Below are 25,897 nucleotides of genomic sequence, written 5' to 3'. Positions count from 1 at the left end.
GGGGGATTTCTAAGCCATCTTCGATTCCCACACTGCTTGAGAAACTGGTTACGTTCCAACTGCAATATTGTTGTAAAAGCATTATTTCCACTTCACAGCATCGTTCTGTCAAGCATCGCTCTACCACAACTAACCTTCCTGAATTCACTTTCGGTTATCCACAGACGTTTTCTGAGCCGCATGCAAACTGATGTGGTGTACACTGACTTTAGTAAAGCCGTTGACTCTGTGAACCACCATCTCCTCCTTCATAAGCTGTGTCTAATGGGGTTTTCTCCACATATAGTAGTATAGTACAGTGGTTGACCTCTTATCTATCCAACCGCACGCAGCGTGTTTTGTTTAAAAACACAGATTATAAACGTTTCATCTGGTGTCCCACAAGGTAGTCACTTAGGACCTCTTCTGTTTGTTCTTTTTGTCAACGATTTACCTAGTGTTGTAAACTATGCTACTACATTTATGTATGCTGATGATGTCAAGTTATGTCTTTCTTTCTCAGACCATTTTCTTTATAGGCACCTGCAACTAGACCTTAACGAAGTCTTCTTGTGGTGCTCAAACAATCTCCTTTTGCTTAACTGCTCGTTTATGACGTTCAATCGCAGTGTGCCTCACATCGTTTCGTACTCTCTTGGGAATAACGTCTTCGATCGTGTTTCCCTAATTAACGATCTTGGAGTCATTTTTGACAATAAATTGTCCTTCAACGAACACATATCACTAACAGTTAATAAGGCCAGAGGTGTGCTAGCTTTTATCAAACGTTGGTCTAAAGAATTTGGTGATCCTTTCACAACTAAAACTCTCTTTCGTATACTCTCTATTCGGCAACTCCGTCGTATAATTGCCGGTTAAAACTACTAAACCTACCTCCTTTAAAAGAGCGCCGTACTTGTGCTGGGGCTATGCTACTTCATGTGCTTATTCTTGGAAAGGTTGACTCACAAGTACTTCTTGAAAAATTAATGTTTTCTGTTCCTAATAGAGTAACTAGATCCTTCCTACCACTTCGCGTTATTTGTAAAAATTATAACTCATTGTCCCATTTATTATCCCCTGAACTATACCTAGATGTAATTAAATCGAAAATTATGGAATATCTTTTAACTTAATTTATCCTTACTTTTAGTTATAATAATCTAGAAATAACAGATCATTGTTAATTATAAATAATAAAAATCCACTGAACCCACCTACTCCGTTCCTCCTTGCTTTTCCAGGGCTGTCTCTATTAAGACACTATTAACGCTTCTAGCTTACCTGACTGACCTACACTCACCTCAGTACTGCACGGCTCAGTACAATCGCCGGCTTGCCCGGACAAAATCCACTTCTCCTGCTGCGAAAAAAAAACACGCTTCCTATGACCGTCCGGTCTTTTGCCCGCACTCGTTGTGTGCCCCTGATCCCGATCCACCCGGTTGTTGGGGTATGTTACCACTTAGTTTCCATGTCCGCCTGCCTGTGTTACAAAACGTTAAAGTACAGCTACAAAACACATCAAACTTTCTGCGGAATTAACGTGTACAGGAAATCATGGATAAGAAGTTCATGCAAAAAGTGTATGCAAAAAGAGTAACATTGTCAAAGGCATAATATCGGTGCATTGTGAAATTTTTACGACGTGGTACTACTTTAGTTGCACGTTCAATTTAGTTGTAGACAAATGTGCAATCCGCTTTCGCTAAATGGTATGTAGATACCTTAAGCTTATATATCTTAACAACATATCTTAATGTAATCTAAGTCGGCCGATGTTTAGAGGAGATATACCCATATATTTATCATTTCCGATACAAACTGGCAAAAATTTTAAACGCGTGGATCTCGAAGACTAAAACAGATAGAACTAGCCGATTTGGAACTTGGGCTCGTATGGTATTAGCGCAACTTAAGTTTGTGTCAAGTTTGCCATGCCCACACCCGCCCCCCAACACAGAAATTTTGTTGTGGCGCCAGTTGTTCGTACATTTTTTCGAACATTTTTTAATGCCAAACATTTTCAATGGCTAATTTACACCTACAAATTAAAATGTAGCCAAAATTTGATAATTTTTAGCGGAGTTATCGACTTTTTAGTCTGCTTCCTTATTAAATCGGTAGTGCTAACGTAGGGGCCTTGGGATTTTTCCCAAGCGCAAAAGAATGCAAAAAAAATTGGTGCTAAGAATACATACCTTTTAAGCTGAAACTTTAAAGCTAATAATAAAGTCGGGAAAATCGCCTATAGGTATCCTTTCTTGTTTTTTTTTTTTTTTCAATTACTTATTTGTGTCAAACCAATGCCAAAGATTATAAAGTACATAGATGGGACATCAGGGCCCAAAACGGTAAATTTTTTTTCTCGAGATTGTTGTTGAGGGGGGAACGCACATGCATACGATTCTATTTTTAGAACTCATTACATGTATGTGTCAAAAAATGTGTTGCTTTGCTCTGTGCACAATCTTTTTATGTTCAGATCCTCCTTAAGGACCTACAACTTTTTTTTGTTTTTTATTATTTGTATTTTATTTATCTTTAATTGAATAATTTAAAAAAAATTATGTCCGGTAAATAAAATTGTAAGGAAGTCCGTCCGCCATTTTGTCATCCGACACGTCCGTCACTATTTTCCCCATTTCTCATAATAAAATTAATAAAAACAGAATTATTTTTAAAACAATAGTAATAGAATGAAATTAAAAAAAAAATAATAATAAATATATAAAAAAGTAAAAAAAAAAAAAATTAAAATAAAAGTAAATAAAATAAAAATAATTATAAAACTAAAATTCTTTTTTTAAATATTGACACAACCTCCTCTCATAAAATCGAATTTTGGGGTAAGGTGGGGTAAAGGAACCTTAAGGGTAAGGAGCGTGCGCTTTTCATCAGGGCTACCCTGCGAGTTGATTTAATGATACTTGAATTGAAGTTGGTATTGAAGTAAACGAAAGAATCCATACCAAAAACCGAGCTGAAGAGTAAAGACGATATTTCTGATCTCTTTGCTATCACACTGGTTCGACGTGAACGTTTCAAATTCATCATCGTTCTAAAGATGTAACGTTCTCAAAATAGAATTCTCTCTTTCCCTCTCTCATCTGCCAGCCGTTTGTCGTGAAACCCGCTCTCAAATGTTTTTATTTTTCAGCGGGTTCCACGACGCGGCCTGCCAATATTCCGTAGCACCCGCACTTTCAGAGATTTTTGCAGCGGGTTTCACTAGAAACTGAGGCGATCTTAAGGTGATGTTAAAATTTTATATTTTTCTTGATTGGATTATGAATTTTGGAAAACACAACAATTGATAATATAAATAGATTTAAAATAAAAAAAGTGCGTGTCTCGAGCCTGATTTGAACTCGTTTCACCCTGCACATAAGCCAAGCACTCTACCACTCACCTATCCCTCACTTGTTGTCGCGTGAAAGATTTCTTAAACTTAGCTTGTCGCGCTGTGGATCCCACTCTGTTGGAAGAACCCGCCATACAACATTTTTGTTTGTATGAGAAGTACCATCTATGTTCTTTATAATCTTTGCCAATACTCATACACTTTTTCTAAAGAGCAGTGATGGGCAAACTCTCATTTCCATAGCAAGCGTGTATAGGGTAGGAAATTCTGCCGCAGCGCTGCCGGCACACTGACAGTGTGATCACTCTCAAATTTGTTTTAAAAGCTCTCTCATTTTCTCTCATTTTGATTTATTTGACAGCCCAAACTAAAAATCCAAATTTTTCCACTGAGAAAAATTTTCTCAAAAATTGGGTTGGAAAAAGTTTTCTTGATGGAGAATATAGATAGGGAAGCGTAGCTTTTCATTTGTTTAAGAAATGTTGCTAGCAAAGCTTTTTATACCCTTGCAGAGGGTATTATAATTTTGGTCAAAAGTGTGCAACGCAGTGAAGGAGACATCTCCGACCCTATAAAGTATATATATGTATTCTTGATCAGGATCACCTCCTGAGTTGATATGAGCATGTCCGTCTGTCCGTCTGTCTGTCCGTCTGTCTGTTTCTACGCGAACTAGTCTCTCAGTTTTAAAGCTATCGTCTTGAAACTTTGCACACACCCTTCTTTCTTTTGCACGCAGTATATAAGTCGGAACGGCCCGGAGCGGTCGACTATATCCTATAGCTGCCATATAACTGATTGATCGGAAATGGTATAACTTTGGTGTTTTTAGAGTTAGAGAGCTCAATTTGACATATTTTTGGCAAAACATTACGACATGCCAAATTTCATAAGGATCGGCCGACTATATCCTATAGCTGGCATATAACTGAACGATCGGAAATGACCCAACTTTCGTGTTTTTGAAGATAGAAAGCTGAAACTTAGTACATATTCTATTTTTGGTCATTCTGACATTATTCCGACTATATCCTATAGCTGCCATAGAACTGAACGATCGGAAATGGTTTTTGGTAGAAATACCAACTTTCGTATTTTTTAAGATAGAAGTTTTGGACTTTTTTTAGATTTTGTATTGTAATAAATTGGATTATATATTCCTATTCCCATAAGGATCGGCCAACTATATCCGATGTTTGCGATATATATCCGGTTTTAACTGCAAGGGTATATAAACTTCGGCTCCGCCCGAAGTTAGCTTTCCTTTCTTGTTTTAAAATAAAATACTCAATTTTAGTGCCAATTCCAACTTTTGAATTAACGAAAAATGAAATAAAAAAATACGTTTTTTTCGCTCAGTGGATTATCTGCTTTCATTGTTTTTCTCTGCTACGCACACACTCAAATTTTAAACATGTGTTAGTTTTGCCCCCCACTGCTATAGAGTAATACTCATTTGTTGCCATGATGTTCACCGAGACCTCACAATTATACCCTTGCAGAGGGTATTATAATTTTGTCCAAAAGTGTGCAACGCAGTGAAGGAGACATCTCCGACCCTATAAAGTATATATATTCTTGATCAGGATCACCTCCTGAGTTGATATGAGCATGTCCGTCTGTCCGTCTGTCCGTCTGTCCGTCTGTCTGTCTGTCCGTCTGTCTGTTTCTACGCAAACTAGTCTCTCAGTTTTAAAGCTATCGTCTTGAAACTTTGCACACACCCTTCTTTCCTTTGCACGCAGTATATAAGTCGGAACGGCCGGGATCGGCCGACTATATCTTATAGCTGCCATATAACTGATTGATCGGAAATGGTATAACTTTGGTGTTTTTAGAGTTAGAGAGTTCAAATTTGACATGAAAGCTATTTTTGGCAAAATAATACGACATGCCAAATTTCATAAGGATCGGCCGACTATATCTTATAGCTGCCATATAACTGAACGATCGGAAATGACCCAACTTTCGTGTTTTTGAAGATAAAAAGCTGAAACTTAATACAGATTCTATTTTTGGCCAGTTGATCCAACCTACCAAATTTCATTAGGATCGGCCGACTATATCTTATAGCTGCCATATAACTGAACGATCGGAAATGGTATTTGGTAGAAATATCAACTTTCGTATTTTTGAAGATAGAAGTTTGGGACTTTTTTTAGATTTTTTATTTTAGTTAATTAGTTTTATTATGATGTAATCATAAGGATCGGCCAACTATATCTGATGTTTGCGATATATATCCGGTTTTAACTGCAAGGGTATATAAACTTCGGCTCCGCCCGAAGTTAGCTTTGCTTTCTTGTTTTAATTTGACGTTATCCACATTTGTCAAGCCATAAAGCGCCTGCGGGCTCAAAAGGTTCGTGAGCATATATTATATGTAGTCTTATCTTATGGCCTTAATTTTATTTCAAATAATGTGAATATTTTCCTTAATTTTTGGTAAACTTAAATCGTACCATCACAATTCGCTTACAGAGGGTAAAATAATTTTGGTCAAAAGTGTCAAACGCAGTGAAGGAGATACCTCATCTCCTAGGAGACATAATCTCTCTAAAGTATATACACTCGGCGATCGCTTAACACGGGGGTTACGTTCCAGTTAAGTTACGTTTTCTTCTACCAGCAGTTCTCGGCATTGTTCCGTCAAAAGATAACTACATTTTTCCGTCTCCGTCTCTCTGCCGGTCTTCAGCAGTGGTCCGAACATTAAATTTCGTTCACACTGCTGCAAGATTGTTTTTCCCTCCGTGTCAACTCCAAGTCCGAGTTTTCCGACACAACGTCAGTTTGAGATTTTCTACTCTTCTTCGTCTTCAAATTCTGCAAATTTTTCCATCCGTTTCCGTTTTGTGTGCTACCCATATTCCTCGCCGTTTTCGGCCTCTCCGTTATCCATTCGCTTGCAAACGGTCGAGGCATATGTGCATCCACAACATACATACACACATACATATTTTTTTGGTGCAATTAATCCGCGAAAACTTCGCAAGTGAACAGTGAAATTGTGTGGTGACAAAACGAAGACATAATTAATATTGGCCAGACGGTGTGAATTAGTTCCGGAATTTCCAAATTCACCGAACAGTCCGCCGCTGTCGTAATGTTCGTCTTTTTTTTCATCCCCAATCAGTGTCATTTTTTACATCACATAACTTTACTGTTCCCCCAACTATACAGTCCACTTATCAACGCTCCACTGTGCCAACATATGCCCCACATGCCCTGACATATCTCCGTACTTGCATGCATGTCCATATATTGCCATATATTTTCTGCCTTCACTTTCAGGAAATATATAACTGATAAAATTAAATAAAAATCAAATTTTTATTAATACCGCCAATCATAAAACGCCATTTTACTACAAATCCGTGATTGTGTCGCTTAAATTCTTAACCTAGCCGCCGCAGTTGCCATGTTGTGTTTTTATTCGGTGCTGTTTTTTTCCTTTGGGGTTTTTTTTCTTTTTTTTCCTTCCTTTTGAACTACGTACAGGGTGCCGACGGCTTACCCTGCGTAACAAATAAATTCAAAAAAATCAATTATTTATAAATTTATATATATATGTAATTATAACTAATACAATTTATTTAATTATAATTTTCCGTTCGAGCGAAGGGCCAGGTTTTTTAATTCACCTTTCCGGCCACTCAATAATTAAAGTCGAAAATTATTAATATTTAAATGATCAACCTTCTGTCCGAATAGAGCCGCGGTTTTAATTCCACCTTTCCGGCTTCGTGATAATTAAATTCAATTAATTAAAGATTAAGGTTTCAACTCCACCTTTCTGGCTCCATAATAATTAAATCTGACAATTAGTCAAAAATTAATTATTAATTATTTATTTTTTTTGTGTGTTAAATTCACGCCAAAGTCAAGTCCACCTTTCCGGCTCCGCAAGTTAGAAAATAGTTAAGAATTCAATATCTACGTACGAACCACACTTGTATAAATATACATATATAGATAGTCATCATTTTTTCGAACGAGCACGAATTTTCCGGTACTTCTGCCTCTAACGCTGCTTCTACTCCGCATCAGCAACATCCGCCTAGAATCTCAACATACCTCGTCTCATTTGGTTTTTTTTTGGGTTCCTTTTCTTCCACATTCGAATTGTGCCGCACACGACGTTCCTTTCGACAGCGGCGCCACTAATTCCCACTTGTGCCTTGTAATCGCATTTCATCCGCGATCTCACCGTTCTCATCACCTTAGTGTGACCGGCCACCACTTCGTACGAGGCACCTGTTGCGCAAGTCAGTCGACAAGCGCTGATCAGCGACTTGGACTCTGAGAATGCCCACGAGAGAGGACAAAAACCCGCGTCCGATCCCAACCATCCGTTTGGACAGATCTCAATCCGCATCTCCGCAGCTCACCCCGGTAAAGAAGTTGTTCCACTTACTGTCCAAAACAAGTGGTGATGCACACGCCATTGTTTTTAAGGCTCCGCTTACCCATGAGGGGTTTGTCGCCGCAAAGCCTCACAGACCGCTTTGAGAACCCAGTGGTCAATAGTGTCCAAGGTGTTCTCAAGTGTCCGAGGTCGCGCTGAAGGAGCTGCAAGCCACTATCAGAGTTGTCTGACAGCCCTAGAAATGTCCTCCATCAATGTTGAGGCTTGGGACTGTCTCCTGGTATTTATGATTTCCTCAAAGCTCCCCAAAGTCACACTTTCAATGTGGGAGCAATCCGTACATAATAAGGCCGAGATTCCAACATGGAAGGAATTTGATAACTTTCTGTCAGAGCGCTATCGCACTCTGGAGGCCATCGACGACGTCAGGCCTAGTGGCTCCGGGCAATTTCCGCCAAGGTCGGGACTTCCTACTGCCCCTGCTCAGAGACTCAATTCATACGAGACTCGAGTGGTTCCGGGCCAAAAGGGCTGCGATCTCTATTCGAGGGAGGCCCATTTGCTTATGCCCGCGGTTCCTAGAAATGGATGTAAATGGGCGCTCTGACTACATTAAGAGGAAGCAGTTATTTTTAAACTGTTTTGCCCGAGGGCACCAGCAGCGGGACTGCACGAGCGCCCATAACTGCTTCACTTGCCACAGCCGACACCACACCCTCCTGCACCGTGGCAATCCGTTCGCCACCGCTCCGAGTCCGCCTACGCCAGCAAACAGCTCAGATGGTCAGTATTGTATTTTCTTTTTTTTTTTGTATTTTAATTTAAACAAGAAAGAAAAGCAAACTTCGGGCGGAGCCGAAGTTTATATACCCTTGCAGTTCAAACCGGATATATATCGCAAACATCGGATATAGTTGGCCGATCCTTATGGGAATATGAATATATAATCCAATTTATTACAATACAAAATCTAAAAAAGGTCCCAAACTTCTATCTTTAAACATACCAAAGTTGGTATTTCTACCGAAAACCATTTCCGATCGTTCAGTTATATGGCAGCTAGAAGATATAGTCGACCGGTCGTTATGAAATTTGGTAGGTCGGATTAACTGACCAAAACTTAAATCTGTTCCAGCTATCTATCTTCAAAAACACAAAAGTTAGGTCACTTCCCATCGTTCAGATATATAGTAGCTATAGGATATAGTCGTCCGATCCTTATGAAATTTGGCATGTAGTATTATTCTTTTAAAAATAGCTGTAAAATTTTAACTCTCTAACATCAAAGTTATACCACTTCCGATCAATCAGCTATATGATTGACCGTTCCGACTTATATACTTATTATCCGACTTATTTCCATTTTCCGCAAAGGAAAGAAGTGTGTGTGCAAAGTTTAAAGTCGATAGCTTTAAAACTGAGAGACTAGTTCGCGTAGAAACAGACAGACAGACGGACCGACGGACAGACGGACATGCTCATATCAACTCAGGAGGTGATCCTGATCAAAAAAAAAATAAATATATATATGTCGCCTTCACTGCGTTGCGTCTGTATTCGCTTGCTACGCTTCGATTACTTGTATTTTCGGCATCGATTTCAGCGGCTGCAGATTTTAGGGTTAAATTTAACACCAATAAATATTGAAGTTTAAACTGCAACGCTTTTGTTTATTCGGCCGCTGTTAAAACTATTAATAGCGTAACAGGTTTATGTACTTTGGTTCCACTCGAAATTAGCTTTCATTTCTTCTTTTTATTAATTTTGCCTGAATATTTTTTTTTCTTTATAGACCTAAAGGGTTATCCCCACAGCTTTGCTTGCTTTACCAACAAAAACAATCTGTAAAACTGTATATTTTTCTAGCTTTTAACGGCATCAGAAACTTAGCTGTATACTAAATATAGTGTTTTCCCGTTACGAAAAACGCAAATCGCGTATTTTTAACAAAAAACCAAAGCCACGAAATCATTGACCAATTAGACTCCCAGGACTCCTATGCCAGTAGTTTATGTTTAAGTTAGCATGACTATTTCATTAAACCAGAAACACACTGTTGCTGCCAAGCCCCAAATAGAGGCCCCAAATTAATCAAAAATTAATAAACCCCGTAATTGAAGATCAATCAAATGTATTTCAAGTTAAATCCGATCCATGACAAAGCTCAATGAAAAGGGCGATAAAAACTATGCATTCCACAAGAACGAGAGCTACAGCTAATATACAAAAAGCTCCCGGTCAACAAAGGTAAAATAATCAGGAAACGGAGCTGAGCGAGAGCGAGATAAAAAATGGGATAGTGCAGAAAATATAATAACTGATAAAAGATAAAAGATAAAAAATTATGTTTAGCTTTTAATACCATTTAAATTTTGCTACTTCTTGTAATTCCAACTTCCTCACCCCGTCAAAAACTAGCTTTCAACAACATCCAGCAACTATCCAGGAGGCATATCTTTTCCACAGCGCGCTTCGTACTTTTAGTGGTACACGATAAATTCTATCCCTTCTAGGAAAAAGCTCCATGACCGTGCCGAACCGTCACTTCATGGAGGGAGGTTTTGAAATTACGTTAAGTACATTACGATGAAACCGGTTATTCTTCTTTTCAACGGGACCGGTCTGTTGGCACATAAAAAAATACCCGCTGCTAAGCATAAAATGTAGGACCGTAAGGTGTGGCTCGATTAACGTTTGAGCAGGACCACTATGCATGAAATGGGCAGGAATCAGAACTTCAAGATCAGACGGATCAGATCAGACGGAAACAATCGTCAATCGTCTCAGCCAGAGAATTCGTGAAAGATTACTGATGCTTGCTGCTAAGAATCCCTTAAGATCGATCACCTCGTTTTTGGCTCCAAAAAAGTTTGTTGCGTTGTCCAATCAAATCTGCGTAGGCCTTCGTCTTAAGTAAATATAAATCTCTTAAATAATAAATCTCTTAAGGGTGCCCACAAAAGAGCCGGTAGGCAGATTTTCGACCAGTTAGAAATACACTGGCTTAGTATCAAGGCATATAAAGACACTAATGTAACATTTTATAAGAGCCATTTTCCGGTATTCCGGCTTATAAAATTCCGCCAGCAGAAGTCAAAGCCGTTCCCATCGAATACTTGGAAACCTTGAGCTCATTCCCTTGGTAGATCAGTCAGCTCTGTATATTCACTTGTTCACTTGCCGTACCCTGACGTGTTTCTTCGATCGCTCTTGCCAATTTGCAATTATTTTCGATCTTGAACTCAAGCTTTCTCCTTCTGCGTCAAGTTGAAATATAACAATTAATCCCTAAAAATAAATTCGACTTAATAAGTTCATTGAACTATTTATTTCCAATTTATACATTTAATCGTTTAAAGTTATCTCTGTTGCGCTTTAACTATATTCTCCAACATAAATCTCTCCGAGCTGTACTCTCTGGACGTAACCCGTTACATCTTAATTACTGTGGAGTTTGTTGTTGTTCACGACGCCAAACCTTCGCTGCACATCTCTTTTGTAACGTCATCTCTTACATCCGATCTAATCGTCCACTCTTGGCTACAGAGTGCTTCAGAGAGCCTAAATTCTTTACACGCTATAACAGTGGTCTGCATTCCGTCAAAAAAGAAGTCAAAAATGAGTCTTACTTGCACAGCAAAAAAATGTGAATTTGGTGGAACCATCACGGGTGACTCATACCTGTCTTGTTGGCTCTGCAACAACTGCTCACATATTACATGTGCTGGAGGAGGACACAATGGACGGATAAGTGACCTTATCAACAAGAAAATTGGCCTGACATGGTCTTGCATCGCTTGTAGAGAAATTGAGTCAAAGATGCGGACTTTTATGAAACAGACGAGAAATGGTTTCCTAGATGTTCGCAAGCACTTCTCGGCCCTTAATGAGCAATTCCTCGCTCTTGAAACTCAATTCCTTGGGCTTAAGTTGTAAAGCGAATCCCCCAGACGAAAAATTCCGAACAACAACCTGCTGACTGCTAAATTACTGAATACCCCTACACCCCATGCTGTACAAGTTGATGAATTTTCAACACCAAACATTTTACCGTCGCCTACTTGTCTACCTACTTATGCTGATCCAGTACCAAGGGACTTGATGAGCCTTCCTTCAGGGCACTATAATATTTATCCCTTGCAAGAAGCGATCTGCGTACCAAGTACAAATCTCGAGCCACCTCTCATCTTGGAGCCTCCATCGTTGGACATCGTTGGACAATCCCCATCGTTGGACAACCTACCCTCTGCTCTAGCTGTGATGTCTCCAAGGCCTCTGATTGGTGTGGCGCGGGCGGTTGCTCCTCGTAAGCCCATTTTTGTCTCTCGGCTTGCTACTGTGCTACTGTTGATGATGTCAGGAGTCACCTGTTAAACCATCTTAAGGTAGCTCCTAATGAAATAGCTGTTTTTAGGTTTAACTTTAAGCATAAGCGTTCTATTTCTTCTTTTAAAATAGTTCTACCTGATTCCTACCTTGAAAAAGCACTTGATCCTGTAGCTTGGCCTGAGCACAGTATCATTCATGAATTCCTAGCTAAAGACGCTCAGAATCCTACCCCTGCAGAAACTGCTTCAAAAAACTGAAAACCATTGTATTTTCCTGCTGCTATTAAAACGTTAGAACTTCTAACTTAGAAGTATTCTGGGTAAGCTGAGCCAATTTTTTACAAAGAGTGCTTATTTTGATTTTGATGTTATCGTGCTTACTGAAACTTGGCTTAACTCCTCTGTCTCTGATTATGAAATTCTTGTTTCCAAATTCGTAGAGTTTCGATTGGATCGTCCAACTTTTTCGATGGTGTCCTCATTGCTGTTAGTATTGAGTACCCTGCTGAAATTATTCCTTTCCCGAACGAGTTCGGAATTGAGTTCATTGCGGTGAAAATTTTAACTGGATCGTCTCATATTTTCCTGACCTGTTCCTACATTCCTCCCATGGCTGAAGATATTGTGTACTTTCACCATCTTGATGCCATTAAGTCTGTTTTTTCGTTGGTCAAGGACTGTGATTTAATCCTAATCATGGGAGATTTCAACCTTCCCATCATTTCCTGGATCCCGTCTGAGGTAGACAATTCCCTGTTTTCCAGTTGTCATAAATACTTTATCGATGGCTTAACCGATCTTGCCCTGCTCCAAATCAACCCAATTCATAACACTCATTGCAGATTTCTTGACCTTATTTTTTCCAATGTGTCATCCGCTGTGACAGTCATTCGGTCCCCGCCGCTATCGCTTCCTGAAGACTTTCACCATCCTACACTATTAGCATCGGTCTTAATTGATGTGCCTCACAATGAAGCTGGCTTTAATGTTAAACCTCGTTTCAAATGCTTCAGAAAGACTGATTTTATCGCCCTTCGGAATCATTTAGCTGAAATCGATTGGAATGTTCTTTCATCTATAAACACAATTGAAGCAGCTACGGATTCGTTTTAAGAAATAATTCATAAGGCCTTGAACAAATTTGTTCCGGAAGTCCCAGTATCACTGTCTACAAAACCACCTTGGTATAATAAACACCTTTCTCGTCTTAAGAAAAGGAAATCCAGAGCTTACAAAAAGTTTCTTAAGTCAGGATCGATGTGCCACCAGTCAAACTTTCTTTATGTTCGCAACCAGTTTATTATTCTCAACGATCAACTCTATAAGCAGTATATCAGAAATTGTAAGGTAAGCTTTCGAAATGATCCAAGCTCCTTCTACTCTTTTGTCAATATGAAACGTAAATCAAATCTTTTTCCTCCTTCCCTATCATATAAAAATATTTCACATTCTTCTGAGCAAGGTATTGCTAATCTCTTTGCGTCATTTTTTCAAACCACCTATTCGTCCGATTCATATAACCACAATTCTTCTTATCCTTATAAATTACCACATATAAACAACATTTACTTTTCAAAATTTCGAATTCAGGATCTGTTCGAAGCTCTTTCAACAATAGATATATCATTCTCTGCTGGTCCTGACAATGTTCCTAGCTGTGTTCTTAGGTACTGTTGTGATATCCTTTGCTATCCTGTCACTATCTTATTCAACTTACCCTTGGAGCTGGCATGTCTTCCCAAGAGATGGAATGAATCGTTTATTATTCCGCTTCATAAGAAAGGCTCTAAAGCACTTATTGAGAACTACCGGGGGATTTCTAAGCCATCTGCGATTCCCACACTGCTTGAGAAACTGGTTACTTTCCAACTGCAACATTTTTGTAAAAGCATTATTTTCACTTCACAGCATCGTTCTGTCAAGCATCGCTCTACCACAACTAACCTTCTTGAATTCACTTCGTTTATCCACAGACGTTTTCTGAGCCGCATGCAAACTGATGTGGTGTACACTGACTTTAGTAAAGCCTTTGACTCTGTGAACCACCATCTCCTCCTTCATAAGCTGTGTCTAATGGGGTTTTCTCCACATATAGTAGTATAGTACAGTGGTTGACCTCTTATCTATCCAACCGCACGCAGCGTGTTTTGTTTAAAAACACAGATTATAAACGTTTCATCTGGTGTCCCACAAGGTAGTCACTTAGGACCTCTTCTGTTTGTTCTTTTTGTCAACGATTTACCTAGTGTTGTAAACTATGCTACTACATTTATGTATGCTGATGATGTCAAGTTATGTCTTTCTTTCTCAGACCATTTCCTTTATAGACACTTGCAACTAGACCTTAACGAAGTCTTCTTGTGGTGCTCAAACAATCTCCTTTTGCTTAACTGCTCTAAGTGTAAGGTTATGACGTTCAATCGCAGTGTGCCTCACATCGTTTCGTACTCTCTTGGGAATAACGTCTTAGATCGTGTTTTCCTAATTAACGATCTTGGAGTAATTTTTGACAATAAGTTGTCCTTCAACGACCACATATCACAGTTAATAAAGCCAGAGGTGTGCTAGCTTTTATCAAACGTTGGTCTAAAGAATTTGATGATCCTTTCACAACTAAAACTCTATACGTATCGTTGGTTCGTCCTATCTTGGAATACTGTTCTAGTGTTTGGAGTCCGCAATACTTTGTTCACCAAAGGAGGATTGAATCAGTCCAAAAGCAGTTTCTGCTATTTGCGTTAAAAAGCTTAAACTGCTTAAAGCCACTTCCCTCCCGTCGTATAATTGCCGGTTAAAATTACTAAACCTACCTCCTTTAAAAGAGCGCCGTACTTGTGCTGGGGTTGTGCTACTTCATGTGCTTATTCTTGGACAGGTTGACTCACAAGTACTTCTTGTAAAATTAATGTTTTCTGTGCCTAATAGAGTAACTAGATCCTTCCGACCCCTTTGGTTACCGATTTCTAGGTCTAATTTCGCGGAACACGATCCATTCCGTGTTATTTGTAAGAACTATAACTCATTGTCCCATTTATTGTCCCCTGAACTATCCCTAGATGTAATTAAATCCAAAATTATGGAATATCTTTTAGCTTAATTTATCCTTACTCTTATCTTTATCCTTACTCTTAGTTATAATAATATAGAATTAACAGATCATTGTTAATAATAATAATAATAATAATATGCACTGATATTAAAACATCTGGCACCCTTTTTTTTCCCCTGGTCTTTCAGAATTTGGAAATGGCTTGTGCATCAATAAGAGTATCAGCTAGCATTCCTTTATTCATCATAAAGCTTAGAGGCCCAGACGACCGAGGGGCGCTCGAGAAACGATTTGTTAGTACAAATCGTACAATTTGTACAATTTGTACAATTGTACAATAGTACAATAGTACAATAGTACAATAGTACAATAGTACAATAGTACAATAGTACAATAGTACAATAGTACAATAGTACTATTTGTAATTGGTTAAGCTAGGAGGAGTTAGTAAGATAGTTTATAATTCTATATTTTAAATTAGAGGGACAGGAAAGAGATGTTATAGAGTAGAGACCATTGTAGTTCGAACATAATACCCTAAAAGGGTCATGCTGTGCATATGTTGAACTACAACGGCTAAGGAACAGAGGACTAAAGTTTCGGGTCCTTCTGTTAGGAATGTTAAATTTTAAGCGTGTAAGTAAATGCTGGCTATCTACATCCCCGTTAATAAGGTTATGCAGAAAGACTACACCGAGCATTGTCCTACGATTTGTTAAGCTAGGTAAGTTTATAAGTAAAAGTCTGCTACTGTAGGATGGAAGCTGAAGATTTGCATCCCAGTACAGACCTCTAAGTGCGAATATTAAAAAATTCTTTTGTACGGATTCTGTGCGGTCCTTATGTACTCCTGTTGGGGACTCCAGACACATGAACCGTACTCCAGTATCGGACGGACCAAAGAAATAAATAATGTGTTTGTTATATAGGGGTCATTAAATTCTTTTGACCACCTTTTAATAAAACCAAGGACTCCTTTAGCCTTATTAGCCATTAAGGAAATATTGTCGGCAAATTTAAGTTTAATGTCTAATAGGACGCCGAGATCATTAACCTGAGTTAATTTCTCTACAGCGATCCCATCGTAATGCGAGCTTCGTAATCGAACTACCGAACTGAGCGGACGTGCTTTGTCCGAGCTCCGGGAAAACTTCACTTCGCTTATATTTTCGCCAATATAAGCGAAAAGACACTGAAATACAATTTATTAAAAGCGACAGACAAGCTTTTTTTTTATAACAGTTGTAATGTGCTAAACCAAAACTAGTGCATTGTTGAAAAAAAAAAATACGTACCACGCAATGAGCTCATTGAGCAACGACCAAAAGAACGAGCGTAGAAGTTCAGTGAACCAAAGAAACGGCTTCTACTCTTACTTTTCAACCCGCGATACCGAAGTGGAAAAATCGGCGCTTAAAAGCAACCCGGCTTTACTGACCGCTGAAACCCAAAGGGCACGGTCTTGCTCACCCGCTCTGCTCACTCCGACTCCCGCGTCATGGAGTTCGCAGTGTAAAACCCCCCCTCCAATATCGGAAACAAATTTCGCACCAACAACAAGCAGCGCTACAACTTCTGCAACAACAGCGAAAACCCCTGCAACTCAAAGTACCACGACGTCAACGACTACAGCGAGTACAAAAACAACAACCTCGGAAAGTGCCACAGCGGCAACGGCCACACAGACTGGAATGGATCGCTACATCCAAATTAAGCGCAAGCTTAGCCCGCAGAGTAATCCGGCAGGCAACAAAACAAAAATTAACCGTGTCCTGAATAACGATAATGAACCAGACAGATCCACTACTAACAGATTTGCCCTACTGGCGGAGGCTGAGGAAAACCAACCAGCCCAAGACACCGCAAAAAAACCCAAGCCCCCTCCAATCTATATTAGGGAAAAAAGCTCGAGTGCCCTGGTCAACAAAATTGCGTCGTTGATCGGGAACGGTGAAAACTTTCATGTTGTTCCGCTTATCAAAGGGAACATCCATGAAACAAAGGTGCAAACCAAGACTGAAGAGCACTTCCGAATAGTGTCAAAATATCTGGACACTGTACAGAAAAACTATTACACGTACCAGCTGAAAAGCAGTAAGGGCCTACAAGTGGTAGTAAAGGGAATAGAACCTGATGTTACCGCCGAGGAAATAAAAACCGCCCTTAAAGAAAAGGGCTTCGCCGCCAAGAATGTTATTAACATTCTAAATAAAGATAAAAAGCCACAACCCCTCTTCAAGGTCGAGCTCGAGCCTGAAAGCAGGTCGCTGAAGAAGAACGAAGTCCACCCAATCTACAACCTGCAATATCTTTTGCATCGGAAAATCACTGTTGAAGAGCCACATAAACGTAACGGTCCAGTGCAATGCACTAATTGTCAAGAGTATGGACACACAAGGTCTTACTGCACACTTCGGGCTGTCTGTGTAGTCTGCGGGGACGCCCACAAGTCCGCTTGCTGCACTACAAACAAAGACAGTACCGTGAAGAAATGTGGAAACTGCGGAGGCAGCCATACGGCAAACTATAGAGGATGTATTGTGTATAAGGAGTTAAAGAGTCGCATGCGTCAAGCGACCGCAACGCGCAACCAAAATCCACAGAATGCGTACGTTTCGTCAAAAACCACGCCAGACGTCTTCTTCGCCAAAGCTGCGAGATCCTCATTCGGTCCACTAAACACCACCAACGGCTTCTCCTATGCCGATGCTCTACGATCTGGAAGGGAAATTCCAATTCAGCCTAACTCTCAAAGCGCTCAACAGGCCCCAGAACAGCCACACAGCAAAACGGAAACTATGATGCTTACCCTCCAACAAAGTATGATGGAGCTTATGTCATTCATGAAAACGACCATGCAAACGCTTGTTCAAAACCAGAACATGGTGATACAGCTGCTCGTAGCACAACAGTCCAAATAATCTATGCAGGCGCTACGAATATCAATGTGGAACGCCAATGGTGTCTCACGGCATAAACTAGAATTGTCACAATTCTTGACCGAAAACCATATTGACGTTATGCTACTGGTGGAAACGCATCTTACAAGCAAATACAACTTTCATATAAGAGGCTACACAATCTACCGCACAGATCATCCAGATGGGAAAGCCCACGGCGGAACTGGAGTTCTAATCAGAGAACGAATTAAACACCATTTTCACAAAAGGTTTGCAACAAACTTCTTGCAGGCCACATCGATACAAATTCAGTCAAGCAACGGAATCCTTTCAATTGCTGCCGTTTACTGCCCTCCTCGCTTCTCAATCTCGGAAGGACAATTTATGGACTTCTACAATTCACTTGGGGATCGATTTATAGCCGCAGGAGACTACAACGCCAAACATACGCACTGGGGATCACGTCTAGTGACTCCCAAAGGAAGACAATTGTACAATGCAATTATAAATGTGAAAAATAAACTGGACTACGTTTCCCCTGGAAGTCCCACATACTGGCCAACAGACTCACGAAAGCTCCCAGACCTTATTGATTTTGCAGTGACAAAAAACATACCTCGCAATCTAATAAGTGCCAAAGCAGTCTCGGACTTATCATCAGACCACTCGCCTGTGCTTCTAACGCTTCTTCAAAGCCCAGAAATAACCGAACACCCCTTCAGTCTGACGACGACAAAAACAAACTGGCTAAAATACAAAAAGTACGTGAGTGCCCACATAGAACTCGCCCCGGATTTTAACATGGAATCGGACATCGACTACACTACGAGCGCCCTGGAAGAAGTACTCGTTGCGGCAGCTAAAATCTCTACTCCTCATAGGAAAGAAGTAGACCGAAACAAACACTTCAAATCTAATCAGCAAATCGAACAGCTCGTGCGAGAAAAGAGGCGCACGCGTCGTGATTGGCAAAACAGCAGATCACCAACTTCAAAACAACGCCTTAAGGAAGCAACCCGATCACTCGACCAGGCTCTTCACCAACAGGAAGAAAATGCACAGCTGAGGTACATCCAGAATCTCTCGCCAACAAGCACAAAGTACCCCCTGTGGAGGGCCCACCCAAATCTTAGTGCCCCAATTGAAACGACCACCCCGATAAGAAACTCTTCGGGATGCTGGGCTCGCAGCAACGAAGACCGAGCTGAAACATTCGCCACACATCTCCAAAGTGTCTTCCAGCCAAACCCAGCCTCAAATTCATTCCTCCTGCCAGTAATTCAGCCAGAGTCCTCCCCTCAGCCAGCCGCACCTCCATTCCGGCCGAACGAAATCGAAAAAGTCATAAGAGGGCTAAAACCAAAAAAGGCTCCCGGTGGTGACCTATTGACCCCAAAGATGCTGATCGAACTTCCAAAATGCGCTATAGAGGTCGTCTGCAAACTATTTAATGGAATCATTAATCTTGGCTATTTCCCAAAAAAGTGGAAGAAATCCATTATTATAATGATACCGAAGCCTGGAAAAGACCACACAATTCCGTCATCATACAGACCAATAAGCCTTCTATCTTGTTTGTCTAAACTGTTTGGAAAATGCTTGTTAACTCGCATAATACCACATCTGGAAGCTTGCAATATCATCCCGGCACACCAATTTGGCTTTCGAAGAAACCATGGAACCATCGAACAAGTGAACAGATTAACATCCGAAATACGCTCAGCCTTCGAACAACGAGAATACTGCAGCGCTATTTTCCTCGACGTATCTCAAGCTTTCGACCGAGTTTGGCTCATCGGACTCATGCACAAAATTAAAACGTATTTGCCAACATACACCCACAAGCTACTGGAATCATACCTCTTCAATAGGGTATTCTCAGTGAGATGCAACGCAGCTACTTCGGGCGACTACACCATCGAAGCTGGAGTTCCACAGGGAAGTGCACTCGGGCCGTGTCTATATGTTTTGTACACTGCGGATATTCCTACGAGCGCACAACTAACAACGTCAACGTTCGCCGATGATAACGCTATTCTTAGTCGCTCCAGATGCCCAACGCAGGCAACAACCCAAATGGCTAATCATCTCACAATAGTGGAAAGGTGGCTGTCCGACTGGCGCATTAAAATAAACGAACAAAAGTGTAAACATATAACGTTTACTCTTAATAGACAAACATGCCCTCCGCTTTTACTAAACGGTATGCAGATCCCTCAAGCTAACGACGTAACGTACCTTGGCGTTCACCTTGATAGACGACTTACCTGGCGTAAGCACATCGAATGCAAAAAGATGCATCTAAAACTGAAAGCCAGCAGCCTCCACTGGATCATAAACTCACGATCGCCACTGTGCCTAGACTACAAGTTACTACTGTACAATTCAGTCCTAAAGCCAATCTGGACGTATGGCTCCCAGCTGTGGGGGAACGCGAGCAGCAGCAACATAGACATCATACAGCGCGCACAATCAAAAATCCTGAGAACTATCACAGGGGCACCTTGGTATGTTCGCAACGAAAACATCCACCGGGATCTGGGCATCCTCGCAGTGAAAGACGAAATCCAGAAGCAAAAAGAGTCATACAAAGAAAAACTGTCTTCGCACCCAAATTTTCTCGCTCGGGGATTGACTCGGGTTTCTAGCGTATCCCGCCTTAGACGCAACGACCTCCCAACCCAGCAATCGATTTTTAGGGCCGTCTAACTCCGTATCAGTCAATATGACTGTTAGTTAAGTTAAAAATATAAGATTTGATACACCTCTTGTTAGTCTCGCAAAGAGAAGATTCAAGAAATAAAAGCAACGTTAAAATAAAAAAAAAAAAAAGCGATCCCATTAATAGAATACATAGCTTGCAGAGGGCAAGAACGATGAAAAGACATATGCTTGCATTTTGATCCATTAAGTATTAGATCATTAGCTAAACACCATTTTTGAAAGTTATCAAGGTCAGACTGAAGACTGCATTGGGCAGAGATGGATTTATACTGAAGACAAAGCTTTACATCACCTGCATACATAAGAACTAGAGAGTTCGTTAAAGCAGGGGTCAAGTCGTTTATAAAAAGCCTAAATAATAACGGGCTAAGATGACTACCTTGAGGGACGCCAGATGTAGCACGGGCCAGACGGGACTGTATGTTTTTAAATAAGACTCTTTGTGTCCTTCCATCTAAGTAGCTGGAGATCCACGTTAAGAGGTCTTTAGGAAACCCCAACATATTCAGTTTACTCAACAAGAGTGAGTGATTAACTGAATCAAATGCTTTGCTGAAGTCTGTGTAAATTACATCGGTTTAATATCCCTTACAAAAGCCATCTATGACAAAGGATGTCAACTCCAATAAGTTTGTGGTGGTGCAGCGACGCTTAATAAAGCCATGCTGACAAGGAGTGATAATCGAAGAGCAATTATGAATGATTCCTTCCACTTAAGGGGAAAAATCGAGGTTTCCAAAGATAAGTTGAAACGTCTTAGAAGAGGTTTGCACAGAGCCCTGGCACAGTACTTTAGCATACAGCCTGGTACTCCATCGGGGCCTGGCGAATATATGGGTTTGACCCTCAGATAATAAGTTGTTCTCAGAGAAAAACGGACAGAAAATAAGATTTGCTGCTTGAATGTTATATGCGTAAGGCTGATATGTCAATTTAGGCGGAGAATAAGTTGTTTGAAAAAATTCTGCGAATAGATCCACAATGGCCTGATCAGAGGTCGCAGAGGAATTTTCAAACGTAAGCAGAGGTGAAAAAGATACGTGTTTACGCTTAGTGCTTACAAAATTATGAAACTGCTTTGGATCCTGAGTAAATTGAATCCGGCAGCGGCGAATATAATTCCTATAACATTCAGCGTTATGCACGGTAAAATTTGACCGAGCTAGTAGATATCTTGAAAAATCAATACTACTGCAGGTTTTTTTTTTTAAGTTAAAGCTTATTTTTAGTATTTTTGAGGTTAGTGAGGCACCTTGTACACCAAAGAGGATTTGTTGAAGCGGACGGATATTTCCATGGCACACATGAGTCAAAAAATTTATTTAAAGTACAATAAAATTTTTTTAAGGTCACGTTAAGATCAGTGCATGCCAGAATATCAGACCAGTCATATGTATCGATAAGGCTATTAAGTTTATGGAAATCAGCATTGCGGAAACAGCGAATCTTATTTAAACAGCGAACAGCGCGTGGAGACATCTGATCGATACCAGTAATGGTTTCGATCTATACCTCCAGCGTGGGGTGATATGGATCATCTGGGGTTGAGAGAGGAAAAGCTCTGGAGAAAGCGGTACCATCAGGATGAGATACAAAAAATAAGTCTAAAAGCCGACCTAATTTCTAACATGGTTAATCTGACCTAGGGACATGTCCAACATGCCCGCTGTGAAGTCATGGTGAGTAATGAGTGACAAAGATGGTGAGTTATCGACGTTGGACCACTTTAATTCTGGTATATTAAAGTCGCCCACCGCGACGAGCTGGTCACGATGAGTCATAAGATTAAAAACGGATTGAATAGCGGACAAAGGCTGCCAATATATGTTACCAAACTCTTGTGATTTCACCTCTTCAGAAGCAAGAGTGGAGTCTACCGAAATTAAGACTCCACACCCCCTTCGCTGAGGTCGATCCCTTCTAAAAGTGGTGTACTTACTTGGAAAAACTTCGGAGCTAAAGTTCTCCGGCTTTAACCAAGTTTCGGTAAAGGATATAATATGGGATGCAAAGAATATGGGTGAACAAATCGTCTTGCTGACAACCTTATAGACAACGTTCCTTTGCCTAACGGGCCAGTAGTGGGCATAAGAGCCAAGATAGAGATTGATTTCATAAAAGTTCGTAATGATGGCTGATTTCACAACTTCCGCAATTTTTGAAAAATTTCACACCAAAACTGCGAAAACAGTTGTTCTCAAGCCGTAACGTAATGTGTTTCGGATAAGGATCATCTAAAAGGGTTAATCAGATCTATTTCTGCAATCAGATCTATTTGCGACTGGGACGATCAGTTTTTTTATAAAGTTGTTGTTTATTACGTTCATAAGGAATCTGGATTAACGTATGCACTGGTCAAGAGATCTACAGGCGAATTTTTTAGGAAGATATTACTCCAATTTTTGACCTGGCTTTGTAAAAGCTATAATTCGCAAGAGAAATGGAAACTAATAATCTTTCTGTTAAAATTTCGAAACTTCTATTGATTTCTACCTGTTCTATCTTGCATTTAATTTATCGCTAGCACGCTCAATTCTCGACCTTAGATTATCCGAAGCAAAACCACCGAAACCAAGACATCCAAGCCAACAAGCAACTTTAAAACTTAATCTAGCTTACAAGAGAGCAACAATAAAGAAGATATTGCAGAATTTAAATTTTCTCACTCAAATATGGCACTGCTTCGGGTGCAGCAATACGGCTTTATTTGTATATTTTGAAGTAAGAATTGAAAATTTGTTTCAAAACCCGAGATTGATAAAAGTTGACCGAATTAAAAACACAAGCACGCAAAAAAACATGTCCGTTTGTTATATAGAGAAGCAAAATATAGAACCAACACCATATTAACAGCCAATAGAGCCAGTTGACCTCAGTGGCCTTTCGGCAGCGGATGGGTGATATTGTACTTTTTTTCTTTCAGTACCGCCTTTTTGGATGATTAGACTTTTTGTCAAAAATAATATTTAGGCCATTAACAAAAAAAGAAACAATATAGCGGTCTAGTCAATCTGGTGTCTTCTGTTTTGTAATACATATATACAGATATATTTACCATCATTATTATGTTGAGCAATATATAGCTATTTTTATATATAAACGTCGTAATATCAAAAACCATATAGAAAAACTGTTCAAGCATTGAAGGTTCTGCCTTGACCAATATGCCATCCTTTTTATCTTTCATATAAAATTCATAAGAAGAAATTTCGTTTATTTTAGGACGTAAATTCAGACGAATTGTGTTAAAAGTATTTTCATAGTGCGAACGGTTAATTAGGCTTAACGTTGACACAAAATAAGCTAACATTAGTGCGATAGGACTCAGATAAGAGTCCAAGTACAATTTGTGATTGAAAACCATAATGTGGTTATATCTATTATCGTCAGACAGGCTTAGTAATAATTCCATTCCCATTATTCTGAAACGAAAATTTATTTGAGATATAAATATATGATTGTGTACATAATATTTTATTTTACCGCGTCCATGTTGTATTCTTTTCAAATAATTGCTGCGAAACCGGCAATTGGTATGAAAAAATACATACTATATGAAATAGAAGCGCAAAATCCACAAACATAAAGAGATGATAAATCCATCTGATAGAATTTATATTTAAAATAGTTTTCATAACGGATAAAGTTATAGGTACCGGTGCAATTTTTGATACAACGACCAATAAGTTCCAGCTACGATAAAAATAAGAAAATACAAGCTACCAGGTAATGAAGGTCTTAAGGTTGCTGCTAAATATAGTAGAATTAGGTAAAAAATAGGAGCTAATAATTTTAATTAAGAAAGATTAAGGAAACAAATATTACATTGAAAAACTTACAAGTTTTTAGAACCGATTGGATGTAAACGATTATGAGCAATCTATTCATCTCAGATAACTTCAATGTACTGGCTTTAGTGCAATGTACTGAATTATTTTCTTGAATTGGATTACCAAAAACAGTTTTATGAAAAACTTTAAAAAAAATAAAACAAATAATTGTATTTAAGAAAACTAGAGCATCTGGAAAAATCCAATAGGCGATGGGTCCAAAACTAAAATATAAGTAGGCGATAAAATATCCATTTGGACTTTTAAATCTTACCTTAGGCCTTTAAAATATAGAAACCCGATTTGCCGCAAAAAGTATGTAAATGATTTAGTAGAATGTAAGTCGATGAAAAACAAATATGTTAAATTAACTATAATATGGCCAAATAAAAAAGTACCACTCAAAAAACAAAGAAGCACCATGTAAAGGTGTAACAAGGTACGATGCTTTCGACTCTTAGTTTGTAGCAGCCATGGTGATAAGAAAAACGAGGCTATATATGCAAAAGATATAGCAACAGGACGAGCCAGCGACGCTAAAAAAAAAATGTTTTATAGAAAATATAACCATTGTTAAATCTTACCAAAAATAAGTGAAAATGGCAGCAGGAGGCGAATTAATATAATTAAAACGAACTTAGACATATTTTACTTGTATATGTTAAAATATATTGATCTGTTTATCAAAAAAATTTTTTGACATATAGTACACAGTTACCTAAATTTAAATTAAAACTGCTTTACTACATATTTACTACATCAATCTACTACATACTACATACATATTTGTCTCAATTTGCCATATCCGGACGTGTTTCTTCGATCGCTCTCGCTATACTGCATTTATCTTCGATCTTAGAATTAAAGTTTTCTCCTTTCGCGACAAGTGGAAATATAACGATTAATTTTAAGAATATATTTGACTTAATAAGTTCATTGAACTATTTATTTCTTATATATACATTTAATCGTTTATAGTTATTTCTGCTGCGCTTTAACTATATTTTCCAACATAAAGTCTCTCCGAGCTGTACTCTATGGACGTAACCCGTCACACCGTAGTTACTCTAGAGTTTGTGGTTCTTCACGACGCCTAGCCTTCGTTGCACATCTCTTTTGTAATGTCGTTTCTTACATCAGATCTGATCGACTACTCTCGGCTACAAAGTGCCAATCTAAATTCTTTACACTCTACTGCAGTGGTTTGCAATCCGTCAGCAACGAGTCTAATTTGCATAGCCAAAAAGTTTGAATTTGGTGGATCCATCACGGGTGAATCCTACGTGTCTTGTTGGCTCTGCAACAACTGCTTACTTATTAAATGCAGAGAAATCGAGTCAGAGATGCGGACTTT

General features: G+C 39.3%; 1 protein-coding gene across 12 annotated transcripts in view; it reads right to left on the bottom strand.

The window, feature by feature from the left end:
* Pzl (Piezo-like) overlaps nt 1-25,255 on the bottom strand; it is a 472,153-nt gene extending 446,898 nt beyond the window's left edge. For all 12 annotated transcript variants that reach the window (XR_011442830.1, XR_011442831.1, XR_011442833.1 and 9 more), the window contains exons 1-6: nt 25,128-25,255; nt 24,818-25,079; nt 24,553-24,767; nt 24,370-24,496; nt 24,197-24,316; nt 23,769-24,135 (exon numbers count right to left, since the gene is read on the bottom strand). Coding sequence is in view for 2 of the 12 variants with exons in the window: in XM_070280111.1 (XP_070136212.1) it covers nt 23,769-24,135; nt 24,197-24,316; nt 24,370-24,496; nt 24,553-24,767; nt 24,818-25,079; nt 25,128-25,188 (1,152 nt within the window). In the remaining 10 variants the exon portion in view is untranslated. The remainder of the gene's footprint in view (nt 1-23,768; nt 24,136-24,196; nt 24,317-24,369; nt 24,497-24,552; nt 24,768-24,817; nt 25,080-25,127) is intronic.
* Between the last annotated feature and the right edge of the window lie 642 nt (nt 25,256-25,897).

This window comes from Drosophila bipectinata, chromosome 3L (assembly GCF_030179905.1).
Source record: "Drosophila bipectinata strain 14024-0381.07 chromosome 3L, DbipHiC1v2, whole genome shotgun sequence".
Lineage (NCBI taxonomy): Eukaryota > Metazoa > Arthropoda > Insecta > Diptera > Drosophilidae > Drosophila > Drosophila bipectinata.
This window is presented reverse-complemented; position numbering and strand designations above follow the sequence as displayed.